This window comes from Dinoponera quadriceps, unplaced genomic scaffold, assembly GCF_001313825.1.
Source record: "Dinoponera quadriceps isolate SergipeBrazil2010 unplaced genomic scaffold, ASM131382v1 scaffold4009, whole genome shotgun sequence".
In the NCBI taxonomy this organism is placed as follows: Eukaryota; Metazoa; Arthropoda; class Insecta; order Hymenoptera; family Formicidae; genus Dinoponera; species Dinoponera quadriceps.
Window position 1 is genome coordinate 278,826 of NW_014557992.1, and position 18,362 is coordinate 297,187.

At 51.5% G+C, this 18,362-nt stretch overlaps 1 protein-coding gene across 7 annotated transcripts in view; it reads left to right on the forward strand.

The window, feature by feature from the left end:
• Window positions 1-18,362, forward strand: part of LOC106749592 (nucleolar protein 4-like) — a 76,419-nt gene that overhangs the window by 42,955 nt on the left and 15,102 nt on the right. For 2 of the 7 annotated variants that reach the window (XM_014629228.1, XM_014629230.1), the window contains exons 2-3: window positions 7,795-7,849; window positions 11,864-12,109. In XM_014629228.1, the coding sequence (XP_014484714.1) occupies window positions 7,795-7,849; window positions 11,864-12,109 (301 nt within the window). Of the gene's footprint in view, window positions 1-2,254; window positions 2,584-5,017; window positions 5,281-7,794; window positions 7,850-11,863; window positions 12,110-18,362 lie in introns of those variants that run through there. The other 5 variants (XM_014629232.1, XM_014629231.1, XM_014629233.1 and 2 more) reach the window with 5 other exon arrangements.

Consider the following 18,362-nt stretch of genomic DNA (forward strand, 5'->3'; position numbering starts at 1 on the left):
GGGGGGGGGGGGAGGGAGCGAGAAGGAGACAGTCCGATGCATCTCGCCGCGATCTCGCCGACGAGAATGACTCGTCTCGCGGATCTCGCTGCCTCTCCGGGACATCGCAAGGACAATCGTCCCGCTTCGCGACGGTCGATGAGTCTCGTAGCGTCGTCGCGCTTTTCGCGAGAGAGAGAAAGACCCGTCGACACAGTGACGACTCAATTTTGCCGTCCCGAGAGAAATCAACGATTGTCTCTCTCTCTCGATCGGCGCGCGAGATCCGCTATTTCGGACCGACCGGCGCCGGCGAGGTTGCGAATCCGATTGCGAGAATCCTGGGAAAGATGGACGAGAGAGAGAGAGAGAGAGATAGATAGGCGGAGGGAGAAAGAAACGTCGGGCGCGGCGCGGGTTGCGTTAAACGGTAAAAGTACAGCGGGGAGAAAAATACATAAAAAAAAAAGCGCCTCGGAACGAGGGCGTAGCGTCGGTAATTGCCGGCGGCCTTGAGACCCGTTCACCGTAGGAGCTCACGTGTATTTATGCGACGCCGGATTTGGTAGGCAAATGAGCCGAAATTGAGAGTCGCCCGGTACACCGAATCGGCCGGCGTAGAAAGAGGGGCAGAGAGAAAGAGAGAAAGAAAGAGGGACGGCGATAAAAGGAGAGAAAAAAGGGAGAACGAGAGAGAGAGAGAAAAGGATCGGCGACAGGCGGTCGAATCGCGACGGCGGTAGGTGTTTTGCCCCGGTTAAAACACATAGCAGAGAAATCACCGGTAGGCCACAATCATTTCCCCATTATCCAAAGAGCTACCCAGAAGAGGCAACTAAATCGACCACTCGAGCGAGCGCTCCGCGAGCAATCATCCTAACGGGCCCAATTCGGTCCTCCTTTTACGCCGCGGTCGGTGCGCGGCCGTGTTCCGGGTCCCCGACGAGTTTGACCTTTTCTCCTCGCGCGTTCCACCTCGCGTTATTTAATTGCATTAAATATTCCGCGACTTATCTCGCGCGTAGATTAATTATAGGCATCGCGCGCGTCCCTCGCTGCCTCTATCTCTCTTTCTCTCTCTTTTCTGAATATATCTTACGAAATAAGACGACGCGTCGTAATGAATCCCGTCCCGTTTGATTGTGAGCTCGCGAATAAACACGACTATCTTCTCCACCGCTCGATGATTCTAACGAGCGCGGCACGCCTGGATCTCTGGAGAAAGACTGGAATCCGTCGGACTATCAGTCGGGTAATAACTGTAATTTCGGTCGGGCATCCCGCGATGTAATTTTATCGAGACTTTCGAGCGTCTCGTTGCGATTTGGAAGCGTGCGGTTGAAATTACCATCTCGGAGTGAAGAATCGCGCGCGTCTTCTCCGTCCGACGATCGCGCGACGTTCTCTCCTCGTCTTATCGCGCGCCGCCGCGGGAAGTCGAATCGCTCGCGGAATTATCGCCGAGAAAAACAGAAACTCGGGAGACGGCCGGCAGTGAGAGATCCTTCCTTCTCCTTCACCGGCCAATTCAACATCCTCCGCAAAGACAAGAGACGACGGCCGCCGCCGCCGTTGACTTCTCGTCTCGGACGGATCTCGCGCGGCGGTGTCCGGCCGGTTGCCGTCCGCTGATTGGTCGGACACCGGCTACTGGACCCGGTTGACCCCTAACCCCGGCAACTCGCTCGCCTTTATCGTCTGGATTGCTGTGTTGGTGGCGAGTTGGTACAACAACACAGACCCCGCGCGGTGCTCCTCTCTCTCTTCTCGTGCACACGCGCGCGTAACCGTGTACTACACGCATCTCTCGCTCGCGGAGAGGAGACCGGCACCGCACGGTGGGAGCGGAATTCTGTGCTGAGCGACAAACAATTGCCGCCAAGTGGCTTAATTGCAGCCAACTAAACAAACGTTCCAACCGTGTCTGCCCGAGGAGAGAGACAGAGACCGAGTAGAAAGAGAGAGAGAACGCGAGCGCGACCTCACTTCTTTTCCCTCGGTCCGCCGCGTCGTCGGGGTCCCCGTGCTTACCGCCGCGGAAGAGACGAGAAGAGAGGACTCCTCGTCGTTCCGGAGTCGCCTCTCGGAGCCTCGCGAGTTACCAGCTCTCTCTCCCTCTCTCTTTCTCTATCTATCCATCTCGAGCTTCGCTCTCCGCTCTTCTCCGCGCCTCCCGAACATCGCGCGTTCCCACGTAGGAACGCGTGCGCGCGAATCCAGCCTCGCGGTTCGCGCGCGTCACCGAGGCCTGACCCCGTCGACGACGTCGCGTCGTCCAGCGGAATTCTCATCTCCGCGATCGCGTAATCGGCATCTCCACGAGAGGTAATTCGGAGCGGTCTCGGTTTATGATTCCCCCTCTCGTGTCTTCACGCTACCGAGCGAACAGCGCGACGGATCGCTCGCTTCTTCGCAGCCCGCGAGTTTCGCTCTTCCGTTCGCGTTTCTGTCTTCGTCCTCGCGCTTCATGCCTGGAAGACGCCCGGATCGTTTCTCATTCGCCGCAGCCCGTCGTAGGTGTATACGGCCGGCCGGTCGTGCGCGCAGTGAGATTCCCATTTATCAGGGTACATCCGGCGGAAGTGGGGCGGCCCCCGTGCGTAGGTGAGACGGAGAGAGAGCGGGGGGGGGGGGGGGGGGAAAAAGAAAGAAAGNGGGGGGGGGGGGGGAGAGGAAAAAGAAAGAAAGGCAAGGAACGAGTCGAGTAGCCCGGAGGAGCTCGGGGTACTTTGTTTATTAATACCTGGGCGCGACAACAGAGGCGGGTTCCTCCTCGCCGGGAGCGTCGGGCGAGATCGCGCGACTCGGCGGCGCGCACACGCGCGAAAATAATCCCGCCGCGTCGATCCGCGCGTGTCTGACGCGGCGCCGCTTCGCGGGAGATTCCATCTCGTCGTTTATCGATCATTCCGTCAGGAAACGTCGTCGTCTTCCTCCGGAGACCTCCGCTTCGAAATTCTTATTTCATCACGGCACTTTGATTCGCCTCGCGCGTGAAACGAGGGAAAATGAAAATCGGATACTCCGAGCGGAGGAGAAAGAGAGAAAGAAAGAGACACACGTACGTACACATATACGTGTGTGTGTGTGTGTGTGTGTGTATATATATATATATATACATGTATGACCGCGATGTGTTATTCGAGTACCGTTCGCCGAGTTCCGCGATACTTCCCGTATCGCTCGCTCGCTCGCCAACACCGCGTCCTTGTTGTAAATTAAACGCAACAATTCGCAGATATCCCAGCGCATAGGATAACTTGTTACGATCGTATCGACGATATCAATTACAAGAATATCGCCGCGGCTCGGGCCGTTCGCGCGACGCCGATCGACTCCTTCCCAGAAGGTAACCCGCCGTCGATTATCTTTAATGGCAGACACCTTGATGGTGTGCCTGGCCGAGCAGCGAGATCGAGACCTCCGGGACACGCGGCGGCAAGACGATTCCGCGGATTGCTGAGTCGGAGATTAGATCGTTCGGCTTCGTTCTACGTATTTTCTCGACGCGGCCGATCCGCGAAAAGTTCCCGTCGATCTTCGTATCTTTTTAATTTACTTTGAAGAGAGAGAGAGAGAGAGGGGAGAGATTTATATTTATTTTTATCTGTGCACGTCCCACACCTGCCTTCTCTCTCTCTCTCTCTCTTTTGTTCTCGTATTTCTTCTTTTTTCTCCCTCGATACGCCGATCAACTCTTCGGCGCTCGGATCACAAAGGTGATTCATTATGATCGATAAGTACGTATCTTCGGCGACCGGTTCCGTGAAAATTGGGTTATATTAAATTCTTAATGAAAGATTCTTAAAATAACCTTTCGCGTATACAGCTGGAAGTCAACGGTGTAGCGTAGTTAGCTAGCTGGCTGCGCCCGAGCGGGCGCAGGAAAGAGAAAGAGCGTAGCGGAGGATGAGACGCGCGCACCGGCCAATAAATTCCACCGATTATTAAACAGATTCTGTGCCCGGCTTCTATCTAATACCGATGAACCCCGTGAACACCCCCCGCGCCGTACCGTCGTTACCGGACGATTGCGAAATACAGTCCGCTGATACCAGAGACGGTTGGAGGATGAAAATTCTGCGCGATATAATCGGAACGCGCGAGACCCGACGTGGAAAACGCGCGATTTCCCGTGCTCATATCGAAGCGAAAGAAAGTGACTTGCACTCGGATAAGAGGTACGACTCGCTGATTCATATGTGTAACTAACGACTGCACATCGGAGTATCCGATAAACGATCGCCGATACGTAAACGAAAACCTATCTCTAGTTCAACATAGATAAGACCGACGCGCAAATTCACGCGGGAAAAAGAGAGAGGAAGAGAGAGAGAGAGAGAGAGAGACGTTCGATCAATCGTCGTTCCTAACGTAACCGCGGAGAGACCGCCAGCGCGCGTCGTATAAAATACACATCGCCGTACCGAGTGGAGAACAGACTTCCTTTTTGCACTTTACAAACATGAAAAAAAAAATCAGCGGAAAAAATCACAAAAGGCGATTCTCGCGAGTGAAAGAGGAAAGAGAAGAGTGAGGGGGAAAAAGGAGGAGGAAAAGGGAAACAAGACAAAACGAGAGAGAGAGAGAGAGAGAGAGAGGAGAAAAAGAGAAGAAGAACGCGCTCGGCGCGACATTTCGCCGCGATTGGATCTCTCCCTCGCCTCTCTCGCGATTTCCACCGTTCGTCCGCGCTCTCCGGCTCGTCGTCGTCCGTCGGAATTTCTCGGTTACATCATCAGGAGGAGTTTTTGCGGCTCGTTCGCGCGCGTACACACGCACGCAAAAACACAGAGAACGCGCGCTCGCGGCTCTCGCATCCATACACACATATACGTGAGCTCTCGCACGCTCGCTCTCGCACGTCGCCTATGTCCTACAAGCCCGCTGGACAAAGTTGTGGCCGGTATCAATTGGCCGTGCTCTCCGCGTTGTATACCGGTCGACCTTCTGGAGTTGCAACACGAGACCTGACACAGATAGGAGAGGCTGCCGCTGCGCCCGCTGCAGCGCAACCAGTCGGTCCAGGCATCGCTCGGCTCGGTAGTGCACGTCTTGCGAAACTGCCGGCTGGTCGACCGTCCGTCCGTTGCTTCGTTTCAGTGGGGAAAACCCGTTAATTTCGCCGGGATAAAATCAATCAAAGCGAGATAGAATCGCGCGTCGCTAGCCTCGAAGATCGGTCTCGCGCGGATCGATTAGAGCGCGATGCCATATCACGGCGGAGAAGGAGCGCGCGCGCACGCTTCGCTCTCGCTGCTCTTTCCGCGGGCGCGGATGAAAAACGAGCCGGCCATATAGGTAGGCGATCCTACTCTCGCGACGAGAGAGCCTCGGCCTTATTCCCCCCCGACCCTGACCACTCCATCTCGGACGGTGGCCGTAAAAGAGGACGGTTTTTCGGCCGAGCGGTGTGGGAAAGCGTTTTCGTGCCGCGGTTTTAACGTATCGTCGGTCGGTTCGTGCTCGGAAAAATGCCCAGCGAAATGTAGCTCGCGAAAGGTGTGTCGGGACGGTACACGAAGACACGACGAGACCGCGTCGGGGGTATTGTTAGCACGTTCACTGCCATGGTGGTCAGCGGTGTGTGCGTGTACGTGTGTGTGGAATCGGTGTTATATCACCACACAAGTCTCACTGATGGACGTATAAAGCGTAACGCATAAATCGTGTGTAAAATTAACCCTCCAATGGTAAGGTCGCGCCCGTGCTCTGTTCTCTTCATTTTTCATCTAATTAATGTACAAAATGGGCGAGAGAAGTCAATAATAACATGAAACTTCTTCTTCTGTTTGTTTTAATAAGATGGAGAAAAAAGAAATACAATAAAATTTACTGACTTCAAGTAGTCGCGGTAAAACACTTTGGGAAATTCTCCGACGTTCTGATAATCCACCTCGCCATTAAAGGGTGAAATAAAGAAAAAATCAGATTGGCTGCAGTAGCTAAATTAGTCGTAACATGCGGACGCGTAAAACTTCAGAAGCGTGAGCAATTTTAATTGCTGCAGCATCAAAAGAGTTTGCTACCGCAGCAATTAAAATTGCTCACGCTGCTAAAGTTTCCGGTGTCGTCTATTACAACGAATTTAGCTACTGAAGCTAATCTTTTTGTGTTTCCGTGTATATATAGCCAACAGAGAAGTCAATGAGGCGAATTGGCGAACGTACGCGAGTTGTTTTTATTTACCGTGTTTCCGGCGATTCAAACTCCGATTGAACGTCGAAGAAATCAATGGAGACCACTGTGGCAGCCAACGTGTTAGTTGACGATCGGCTTTGTCGCGCTCGTTCACGTTACGAGATTTTACATCGGGGCCGGTCGCGCGCACTTCGATTAACTCCACGAGCGGGAGGGAATTGTTTATCCGCGTCGCGATCGGCGATCTGATTTCGCGGGAGTTATGTTTAGAAAAGAGCTCTACATACACGAAGTGAGCAAGCAGGAGACGGTTTGATCGCGCTGCTGCAAGGGCCGAGGGACGACGGTGCTCGCACACGTTACCGACCCGGAGACGCGCGTCACCTTCGCCGCGGCGCAGCGCCGAGGCGTAAGCAATTTGCGTTTCGACGAATCGCGAGTCGCCGCGGGCTCTTGATCTGGGACAATAAAGTCCACGGTCTTCCCGTGGGCGTATGGTAACACGGACAGCCTTCGATAGCTTCTTCTTAACGACACCTCTTACGTGCCGGTGACGCGACGCACCGCGCGGATCTCTGCGATTCCTCTGCAATTTTCTTCTTCTTGTGTTCTTCCTTGAAGCCGATAGGAATGCGCGTCGGGTGATGGTTGAATAATCGATCGAACGCGAATGCCGTTGCGTACACGGAGGAACAGATTTCTTCGGATTTAAGAACATTTCCTGATATAACAAATTTGTCTTTTCGAATAGGGCGAACATACGAATGTTTGATTCAACAAACAGAATTGTTTCAGTTTCTCAAACAAATGTCTTTACGTCAAATGGCGCATTTCTTTTCGTATTTTCGCTCAAACATTACAATTGTCACAAGCAGTCATTTATTTGAAAGAAGTAATACTATGTTAGAAAAATATTAAAGAACTTTCTCGTTTCAGTGGTATAATATTTAGTAGGTAATAAAATATTTTTTATTGAAAATGAAATATTTCTTGCACGTAATACTGTTTTTTTTTTCTTTTTATCAAACAGTATGGTTTACTCTAACGAAACAACATTTTCATTTTAACAAAATGATATTTGGTATTCAATTATGTTGTTATATTATGTTTATATTGAAGAAACTCAAATCAAACAAACATACATGCTAAATCCAAAGGAACCTTTTTCTCTATGTGTAGCCCGTGCGAAATCCAATAATAATAATAATAATAATTAAGGAAGCGAGAGAAACGCTTCTGGTTACACATTTTTGCTTAAATTATTAATGAAAGTACGTTGAATTATTCGCTGGGTCCCACAAATGCGATGAACGAGGAGACGATCTCAACACGATCGACGTTAATTTTCGAGTTAAAAGGCATCGCTCGGCGGAGAAACGACGCGGTCGGGAGCCGCGCAGCTCGGCCGGAGTAGGAGAGTCTCCTCTCCGCGAGTCGTGTCGCGTAACGTCGCGACGCGGCGTAATCGCGTCCGCTATTATCATAACCGGCGGCCGGCGGAAAATGAGTTTCGCCAACTTTTCAACGCATCGCCCCGCGCGAAAGAGACTCTGCTCGCCTGGCAGCGCCCACAACGGCCCGGCGAGGAGCCTCTCTCGGCCAACTAAATCGCGCGCTAACGTCGAGTCCGGGGAAAACGCTTCGGGACGCTAACGGTGGCTTTGTCTGTTGCAGGAGAACATCTCGACCCCGGAGCCCGCCGACATATCCGAGGACGATCACTACCCGAGTGAGTAGAACCTTTCATTATCTATATATCTCTCTCTCTCTCTCTCTTTCTCGGCGTTGGACCTTGCCGTGCCTTTCTCAGTCAGTGTCGGAGGTGGTCGAACCTTTACCCAGCTGAAGATTACGAGATCGTAGTCCTTACGAAACGCGCAAAGGCGTATACTCGCTGTCTACCTGCCTGCCTGCCGGCTGGGCTGCCGCGTGCGTGCCTTCGTCTTTCTGTGCTCGCGTTACTGCCTCGCCACTCAGATCGCGAGCGCGCCTTTCGCGCGGAGGAAGCCGTTAGCTTCTTTCCTTCCTTTTCGTTCTGTCTGTCGTTCGTGCTTTCTCTCTCTCTCTCTCTCTCTCTCTCGGTTTTTGAATCTCTTCAGAGCGCGCGTTCTGGGGTCAGGTCGCGTCCGTTTCGGGAATCTGACCCGAATTCCCGCGGCAGTGCCGCCAGTTTCTACATTATTGAACCACGTCCTGAATGATTCAGACGTCACTCCCGTGCGCGGTCAGCCCTCTGTCTCTCCCTTTCTGTGTGTCTGTATGTATATGTATATAAATATATACATATATATGTGTGTATATCCTCTCTCTCTCTCTCTCTCTCCCTGCGGGTTTGTTCGCCGGCTAATAAATCTCCGCTCTCTCCGTCGTCGTTGGCGCGACCAAAACGCCCGTCCGCGCGTGTCACCGCTAATTCCGCCGCTCGGACGAACAAACGGGAGCGCGTGCCCCGCGATATGCTAGAAAATCTGCGGACAGTCCCTTTGAACCTCTCCGGCCCGATTACGTGCGGTCGTGCACCGCCGGGAACTGAGCGCGGGCACGGTTGTTTCAGCCGTTCCCGGTGGAATTTGCGCGAATTAATAGTAAGCCCGTTCCGTACACTTCGTGTCATCGTCATCGTCGTCGTCGCCGGAACGTATTATTATGATAAGCCGTGTTAGCTATTGACAGATCGAATTCGTCGTCGCGCTCTAATGATTATGCAAAGTCGACGCGAATCCCCCCCCTTAACACGGGAACGACGAATTCGCCGACGCAGAAGACGAGAGGCTTCGGAAGCCGTGATGTGAAGCTCTCGGGAGCGGATCGACGAATCGGCACGGACCGTCGCGATTTCTAGAGCTCATCAGGTTGCTGAAGCTGATTACGCGAAATGAATCAATTCGAAGGAATTATCCGCGAACCGTGGGTGAAATGGTAGAATTGCCGGAGCGGATATCGCGATTTGGGTCTGCGAAAATACCGACGTTCACCGTCTCGTGTGGCGGGTAATAAATCGGTGCGCGGTAATCTAAGGGTCAATATCGGCGGCTCGATTCCGAGTCGGATCCCGCGTGTGTTACCGTTCGTGGTTCGCGTGGCACGGGATCGATACGACGAATTAGAGTATCGTCGAGCGCGTTACTCAGCACCGTGCATTCGATTACGGTTTCACGGCGGGCAGGAATGAACGGGCTCGTCTTCGGCACCGAGGGAGAGAGAGAGAGGGAGCGTACGCGTGCGGGAGCATGTTGCGGTGAAGAAAGAAAAAGAAAGAAGGGAGGAAGAGGCAAGATCGATAATTTCGCGAGAGCGAACACACGGAGTCACATGCACACGTATACACGTAAACGCAAAAAACCGCCTACACACACACAGCATCGATCTATGCGTTCAACGAGCTCGTCCGCGTCCGAATTCCTTCCGCCGAGTTGCGACGAGTTTATTTTTTGACGGTGGCTCGGATTACCGCATAATTAAGGTAGTTAGCTCGTCAAACTATTTCCTTAGGAATCCTTTTAGATTTCGGCTGCATATTGCTGGAAATGCTATATATAACGTTTGCAAAGTTGAATATGAATATGAAATGTTTTATATGTATTCCTTGAAGCTAACCTCCTATTTCTAATTTCTATTTTCAATTTATTCTAAACCACATTTAGGATTTTTCTTGAAAACTATTGATATTAAGATACGAAACTTGTGATATTAGGGACTGGTGTAGAGACATTATACGAAAATTGCAGAAATGAAAATATAGTCGTAGGAAATTTATAATTTACAGTAATATCCCTTGATATATACGTACATATATACATATTTAAATATTTATATATCACTTTCTATCATGTGTGCACCTCTCCATTAGTTCAACTGTACGTACAAATAAAGCATTAATAAGGAAAATAAAGAATAAATAATATCTCCGTGGTAATATCGTGTATTATTTGTCTTAATTTCGCGTGTGCGTTCGAAATTGAAATTTATTATTTAGTTAAATAAAGTTAAAAGAAAGTATTTTTTTTTCCACCGAATAACAAACTTACGGAGGAGCCTCTTAATATCGCCGCTGAAAATTTCTCTACGGTCTAACTACCTTAATGAAGGAACCGTCGAAAAGAGGCCGGAAAGTGTCTTCGCTCGTACGACGTAACAAAGTCACTATCGTTGGAAGAGGAGGCCGCGAGACTACTATTTCCTGTTATTCACACGAGCTCTCGATTCGCGAGTACGATTTAATGATGCTCCTTCGCTATATCTCGAATGATAATATCGACAGTTCCGCGCGCGAGGCAGCACATACGCATCGAGCGATAAGCGGTGAACTGGAACTCGCGGACAGACCGGATTCGCTCGCGATCAAATCTTTTTACCGGCGATCGCCCCGAGCCGCGCGTGAAAAAAGACAGGCGAACTTTTATAATATTTCGCACTCGCGCATAATATTGACGTTCGTTAAATTCCGCGAGATGCGACTTTCAATCCCGAGTGGGATCGGATTTATCAGCTGGAACGGGACTGGCAGGAATCCCCCCCCCGCCTTCCATCGCGGATCAGATCGCGACTCGCTTATCGCCGGAAATACACATTCGCGTCGCGCGCATTACTCATCGCCCGTCGGCGCTCGGCCCAGTCGTGTATCGTCGGCGATTCGACGGCGGCTATCGCCGGGGCCCGGTCTCTTATTTTTCGTTTCCGTTGTTGTTTCCTCGTCGTCGCATCGCCGGGAAGACGGACCGCGCGCACGCACGTCATCGCTTGCTCTAGGATATCAGTCGGGGTCGGCGTGCACCGGGATCGATATCGGTATCGCGACGAGTCACGACGAGGCGCGCAGGAGGACGACGCTCAAAACCGGATCGTAGAATCTCGAGCCGCTCCCCCTCTCTCTCCTCTCTCTCTCTCTCTCTCTCTCGCCCGGTAGCGGTGGATATCTCACGGAGCAGCGAGCCGCGGACAGGACGTCGTTAATCGCGCCCGTCGAATTGTACCGCGGCGCTGATCAATAATCTAACGACGTCTCTCACCGCGGGCCGGCTTGACCGCGTGTCCGAGGATAAATCATGAGCCCGTACTCGCGCACTCGGTGCGGCAAGGCGGGCGACGGTGGGGGGGACGAGGAGAGGGGGAGTTAATCGTAGACTCACTCTCGCGGAGCTTAATCCCGTTCGTTGGTTTTTGTCAGGGCCCGTGTAAATTGCCCGATCGATTAATAATCGTAACCGACGCGCACACGCAGATACGAAAAGCGCGGAAGTACACACACACACGCACACACATACACACGGTCCGCCAGGTGCGAGCGGAGGGCCGCGCGCACCGTCGCCGATTTATCAGTTTCGGGTAATTAAACCTGTTGCGTTATTAAGCGCCGATTAAATCGAGTCGACGCGACGCGTCGTGCTTGTTTTGTAAGTTTAATTTATTCGCTCCCGGCCGGAGTCGCGCGCTCAGGTAGCTGATAAGTGATAATAGCCTCCGGCCTCGCGCGAGCGCGCCGGGCCGGACGGTGGATGACGAATGTCGCGACTCGCTTGCGATATAGGATCGTGCCCGGACGTGATCCCACTTCTTGTATGAGCGAGGACTCCCGCTGAGAGAAAGAGAGAGAAGCTGGGAGCGAGAGGAAGGAGAGTGGAAGGAAAAGCTTGAGCAACGCGAGCTTCGCGTCGTGCGAGAGCGGGAGAGCGCTTGCTCGCTCGCTCGCGATCGTCCGTTTTCTATCGATGAGTTTAACATTGAAATCAATTAACGCTTTTAGTAGCGGCAGGCACGCTTATGAAAGACCCGGATAAGCTGAAACTGATGCTGCTCGCGTGGAATTATAATCTCCAGCAACAAGCCGCTCAGGCCCAGGCTCAGGCCCAGGCTCAGGCCCAGGCCGTCAATGCCGCCCTATCGCCAAATAACTCGTCGACCACTACGGCGACCACCGTTGGCACACCTGTCAGCAGTCAGTCGGCCATTTCCACAGCAAACAACACCATTAATAATTCCACCCTTACAGGTAAGGGTAGAGCTTTAATAATATTTACGCAGCACGAGCGCCTTTGATTTTCACACGTAATAATAATATTTACTTTATCGGGCGTACAACGTGAGACTGCCGCAACTTACGACCGAGTTATACGAATATTTGTCAATTGTATTCCCAAAAGGCGCAGCATCAGCTTTACAGCTGCTATCGATCGGTCCGTTCTTATTAGCTGAAGTGGCTGCAGCAGTTCGAAACGCTCACGCACACCGAAGCGCGGAGAACGAATCTCGTGCGTACGCTTCAATGTGCGTGTGAATTTTCTTGAACCAGTGCAGCCGGTTCAGCTAAAAAGAACAGACGAAATGCTTCGCCTTCCACGTTGTAGAGGATTCATTCCAGAATCGCGTCGTGAAAGGCGACGATTATTTTTTTTTACGGCTCTTGAAAATTTTGAAATTGAAGATGTGTAACTTAAAGTGAGAGCGAAATCGTGGACACGTAGATCCCGCGAAGGAGCGAACTTTTTTGCGAACGGCTCAAGAGCGCGCTCCTTAGGGATGATTCCTGCAACCCGTCGGCGAGCAACTGACGCGAAAATATAGTGGCCAAGTTGCTCCCTCTAAATTCTAAGACGTGAATACGAGGAAGATCCTCGAAACACTTCCTATTTGCCTCTCTCGTGTACTTTATATTGTCCTTACGGCGCGAAAACTCTTGGACCGTCAATAATCTTCGAGTTACTGTGCGAGTGTGCATGTGTGAGTGCCTGCGTTCGTGAGATTCGTCGATGTCGCCGATATTCAACGTCAACCGCGTCGGGTACGTGGCCGCGAATGTCGCGTTGCAAAGAGTACAAGGGAAAAAAAGAAGTTAAAAGAGAGAGAGAGAGGGGGGGGGGGAAGAATTCGCCAGCGCGAAATCGACAGGCGACGCTTAACGGAATCCATTACGGGACGGCCGTTCGCGTCTAGACGTCTTTCTTCTTTCTTCTCCGCGTCGCGAAAAGACCCGGCGCGAAGTCACGCCGACGTCCCATTGATGTGTCGCCTAGCTAGACTGACGAAATCCCACTTATGAAAAGAACCTCGCTCCGCCTGGCGTAAACGCGCGCAGCCGGGGGGCCTTTAATGCTCAAGTTTTGCCGTCCTTCTCGCGCGCGCTCGCGCACGCCTCGCGACGGAGTGAATTGCAGGTTTCGCGGGGCCAAGGTGTACCGGCCATTTAGCTCGTAAAGTTTTGTCGTCGCGCTCGACGTGACTAATGGATCGCCGGCCTAGGACGTACCCCGTGGCGTGGAGAGAGAGAGAGAGAGAGAGAGAGAGAGAAATTCGATGCGCGCTCCTGTGTGCGTGTGCGTGCGTGCACGAGCGCCTCCTCGCCGGCCCACGCGAGTTCCAGCGAAATCCACGTCAGGGTGAATCGCGGGGGTGAGGAAGGCCGACGGTGAATCCTACTCGTTCGTTTCTCTCCGCCGGCGATGAATCAGAGGGGGCGGAAAGCCGCGCACGAGATGAGGAATGCAACCGATACCTTCGGGTATCGATACCGTCGCGGTGGATATATGCGCGCGCGTGCGAGCCGTTTGTGTGTTTCATCCTCTCGTTCATCAGACCTTACGTAATCGCCGCCGGTGTGGCGGAGACTCGCGCGTGTTTTCGAGTAACCATTAAAGTGGCTCTCTAAGCGTTCGCGAACGTGACCACGTTAACCGAGACGCTTCTCCGAGAGACGGGTCTTCTTCTGTTTCTCTTTTCTCTTCCTTTATCCTCCGGTGTTCGCACCTCTCGGCCAATTTGTCGGTGTTTCGACACCTCGACATTTCGGGGATTCCGTTCTTTCAAGTCGAATCAGTGAAAATGTCACTGATTGAATCAGTGAGTACCTGGGTCGAAATTTTGACGCTATTCTGACGCTCTTAAGGATAATTCGCGCCTACAGAATATTAAAAACTTCCCCCGACAACGTAAAGTCTGAAATCGGGATATAAGACGTCTTAAAGACGTCTCATGTACCAATTTTAGACGTTACGTTGTCCGAGTTACTTTGCCGATACTGACGCTTTCTCTGAAATTTTCAATTCTACACGTCGAATTTCAATGCTACCTTCAGCAACCTATTTTGACGCTAAAACGGCGGAAATGGACATTTTTAAGACATCATCGGGATCAAAAAGTAGGAGTTACATTATTAGAATTGAAATTGAACCTATTTTGTTATCTTAGCTCCTACTACATTATAAAATTAAAGGTTTAACATAGGGCCAAAATTTCGACTCGGATATTCGATCGATAATCAATGAGTATTCGTTAATTTTTAATGGGAACTCTTTCACTAAGCTCTTTTATCCGATGCCTCATTGATTTTGGCCGGTAAAAGATTCACTGTATTACGCGTTCCGTAGTAGAAATATGAATTGCATATCACACATACATTCAACCATAGTTGGTATTTGGCATAGTTCGTACGGTAAAATAGATTTAAGAACTAAAGATTTCGAATTCGAGTTCCACTGCGATAAATATGTTTTCCAAATACGATATAAATGAAATCGATTAAACATATTTAGAACACAATTGAGAATATCTCAGGCAAAATCATTGACCTTGAAGTGGGATTAAGATAATGAAAAGGAGGTAATAAGTGATACCTTTTTTTTCACTATTTCATCAGATTCCTCCGTTGGAAACCATCTATTCGCAGACTTTTGCAGCGAAACTTTATCGATTCCCAACGCTATAACTACGATTACTAGTAACTATTGAGTGCTTCTCAGTGATGATACACTGATTGCACTTTAGAGAGCGAAATATCGGTCGCATTCTGCCGGGGAAATGAGGGGGGGGGACGCACGCCCAAGACACCGTGTACTTTGATATCGCGCTCTTGAGTAATCCGGTTGAATAAAGAAATGAGTCACGGGAGCGACGGGTGCGACGACGGTAATCGCGCGCGCCGTCCTACCGATGCGCGTCGAAACCCCGAACGGAGAAAATCGCGAGTCCATTAGTCGCGCTATTACGAACTAACGCGAGTGGCCCCTCTTAAATTAATTCCGCATTCTGCTTCCATGCGTAGCGGCGCATATTGTTAATCCTCTTACTCAGCCGATTTTTTCTCATCAAATGTGCGAAGGAACGACATTATGTATTTTTCGTGCGCGGGGGAAGAGAGCGAAAAAGAAAATTAAACGCGCGCGCGCGTCATCGACCTTCGAAGTGAAATCCGATAGCGGGGAATCCGTCGTTGCTCCGTCCGCGACGTCGAGAAACACGTTTCGCGGTCTCGAACTTTTTTTCCCCCAGTCGGCTCATCATACGGTCGGGGCACGTCTTCGGCAGGCAAAAGGCACGCGCGTTAATTGCCGCATATATCCTTTACGTCGCGATAGTCGCGCGGCATTCTCCCGAGAGGAGCCGAGTGTTTCCGCGCGGTGGTGCGCGCGCGAGCCACTCGCCTGTTGTTCAGTTAGGCCAGGTTGCGGAAGGATAATTCACCGTGCCCCTCCGCCCCGATACGCCTCTTCCACCTATCCTCCCTGGCAGCTATTTGAAACTGGTTTCGAAGCGGGCCTCTATATCTCGGACGTAGTCATTGCGTAATGAACCAGCTATCGGCCGAAGAGACGAGTAGATATATATGTTATATATACATATATATATGTATGTACATACAAATATATATATATATATATATATATGTTGCACACACGACAAGCAAATACGGATTCACGCAGCACGACCCCTCTCGTTCTCCCCCCCTTCCCACCCACGTGATGACCGGCCGGGATTCCGTATCTCGCGCGAAACTTCTCCGCTTCTCTCGCGGCAGACGCGAACGGGAGTTTCGCAAATCGATTTCTCGACGGAGCCGCTTCTTCTGGCGCGATCTCGGGCGGGAAAAGCGACAGCGGAGTAGGCGCGGGGGCAAGGAGGAGGGGAGAGATCGGGTCGGCAGCGAGCTGCTGGTCGCGCGAGCCCGCGGGTAATCTCGGAGTCGCGATCTCTCGCGCGACGTGTGTGTGTTCTTACCGGCGCGGGATTTGCATTTTCAAGCGGGGACTCGAGAGCGGCCGCGCTCGCTCGCTCTCTTCGTAATTTCGCGCGCCTCCGCACCTCGCCGAGGTCAATGCATCTCTCCCTCGGGGGTTATTAGAAACAATTATATTCGATACACACCGGAGGACGAGCGTTCGCCGATAGGCGAGCGAGATATAATTTCGCCTTTCTACGCCGCTCGTTTACTTTTTCATTTCGCGCGATGTTAACGGGAGGCGGGAGGGAGAAGCGACTTCCGAAAGCGACATTCGCTCGCGAAAGCAGCCAGCCGCCGGCTGGATATTCGCGGATACTCTCGCGCCGCAAATCGATTTCTCGATAAAGCCGCCTCCGTCCGCTCCGGAGATCTTGATAAAAAAGACACGGCGACGGCCACGAGGACATCTTGGTTTCTCATCTCTTAATGCACTCCGCGGACTCGGCGCGGTGTAATATTTATAATTTACGGCGGACACAAACTTTCCCCCCCGTGACATGCATCCGACGATTATGTTCGCGATATGTCACAAAATCACGACGTCTTAAGTACGACCGCTTCCGGATCTGCGCCGTGCATCGGGGACGACAATGCGCAATTTTTCTCTTACGTACTTACGCGCGGAGATCAGCCCGAGCGATACCACGCCGCTCGCCGCGAGCTCGCTTTATATTATTCCGAGAGTTTTTTTTGCCTAACCACGCACGTATAAATTACGAGTCGCGATTGAAATGCAGACGCGATGCCCTCCCAACATCGACGCATCAATTATTATCGGCGCGCTCGTCACCACGGGGAAAAACAAATGAATAATCGAGCGAATTAATTTGCGATCCGGAAAAGTCAGGAGCCGTTAATGAAATCATTTACCTGAAGGGATATATCGGACGGATGAACGAATCTTAAATGACTTCTATTCCTTCTTTCGAAAATGTCGACCGCGTTATCATCGCCGTTCGGAAACTGGACGGTCACCGTGATAAGCGAAAATCTGACACATCCGAAGCCCAAATAATCGCGCGTTTCGCGCCGCCTTAACTTCCTCGGGGATGAACTTATTAAAATCAGAAGGAAACGATTTAATTTTAAAGCGACGTAAATATGACATCTTGCTAAGAACGTGGCTGCGATTTCTCATTCTCTCGCGGGATTTTCCGGCGAATATTCATTCGCAGTAATCTCCTTTTGCATTGTGCCGACGATGTTGAAATCAAAAAGTAAAATCGCCCAATTATATGATTAATTGATAACTCAAGGGAGTAAACAGCGACTGGCATTTGGTTCTAATTGTCCTATTATCGTTATCATCAATCGAAAATATAGTGAGATCGGCCAATAAGAGCCGGTGCTTGATTTTCGTGACGTAAGTTACAAAGTGCACTAAGCGGTACGGTTAATTGTACGAGTATGAAGCCACCGACTCTCACCGGTCCCTTCCAATATATCCCCGATTGAATATCAACCGAGCCTTTTTCATTCTTCGTCATTACTGTTAGTTTTAATTTTGTACGCAGCTATCGTTAGTTTCGATCGAAGAACCTTGCATTCTCCGGTGGAAAAGAAAAATCCGAGAGACCTATCGAAGAATACATACGTATCGGTATCCCCGAAGACGTAAGTCGTCGGCCATCTGGGAGCGCGCCGAATTTTCTTTCTCGCGTGATCGCGCGCGCTCACGCATGCCATCACGCGCGGCGTCCCACCATGGCCGGTGACATTTATGAGGGACAAGATAATACGTCTTCGTCCATCTTCGCGATTGCACGTTACCGTCGTCCAACGTTGCGGTGTCCTACCGGTACGGGTAGCGGCGACGAGGGGACAGACGGTCTTTCATACCTGGCCCCGAAGTACCGTGGGCGTACGTGGCTTGTCTGCGAATTTTGCAGCGCTGCTCTCGCGAACGAACGCTCTCGCGGCGTTGGCGAGGCTCTCGCGCGCAGCGGGCGCACCACGGGTCGCCGTGGTGCGCCTAGAGAAAAAGATGAAGTGCCCGGTCTCTCTCGCAGGGTATTAGTTTCCCTTTGCGGGAAGAGAGCTCGGGGGGAGGAGGAGGATGAACCGCCGGGTGGGGCGCCGACGCCGCCGTCGTCGACTGATTTCAGGTTCAGGCCAGCGGCCAAGAGCCGAGTTCAGGAACGGTGCTAGGCGGTGGGATTGGGATTGGTAACCGGCTTTCTAGCCGCGCGCGGCCGGCCTAGTCGAGCGCTCTCGCGAGCGTTCGCTTATGTGCGTGTTTCTGCCTGCCTAC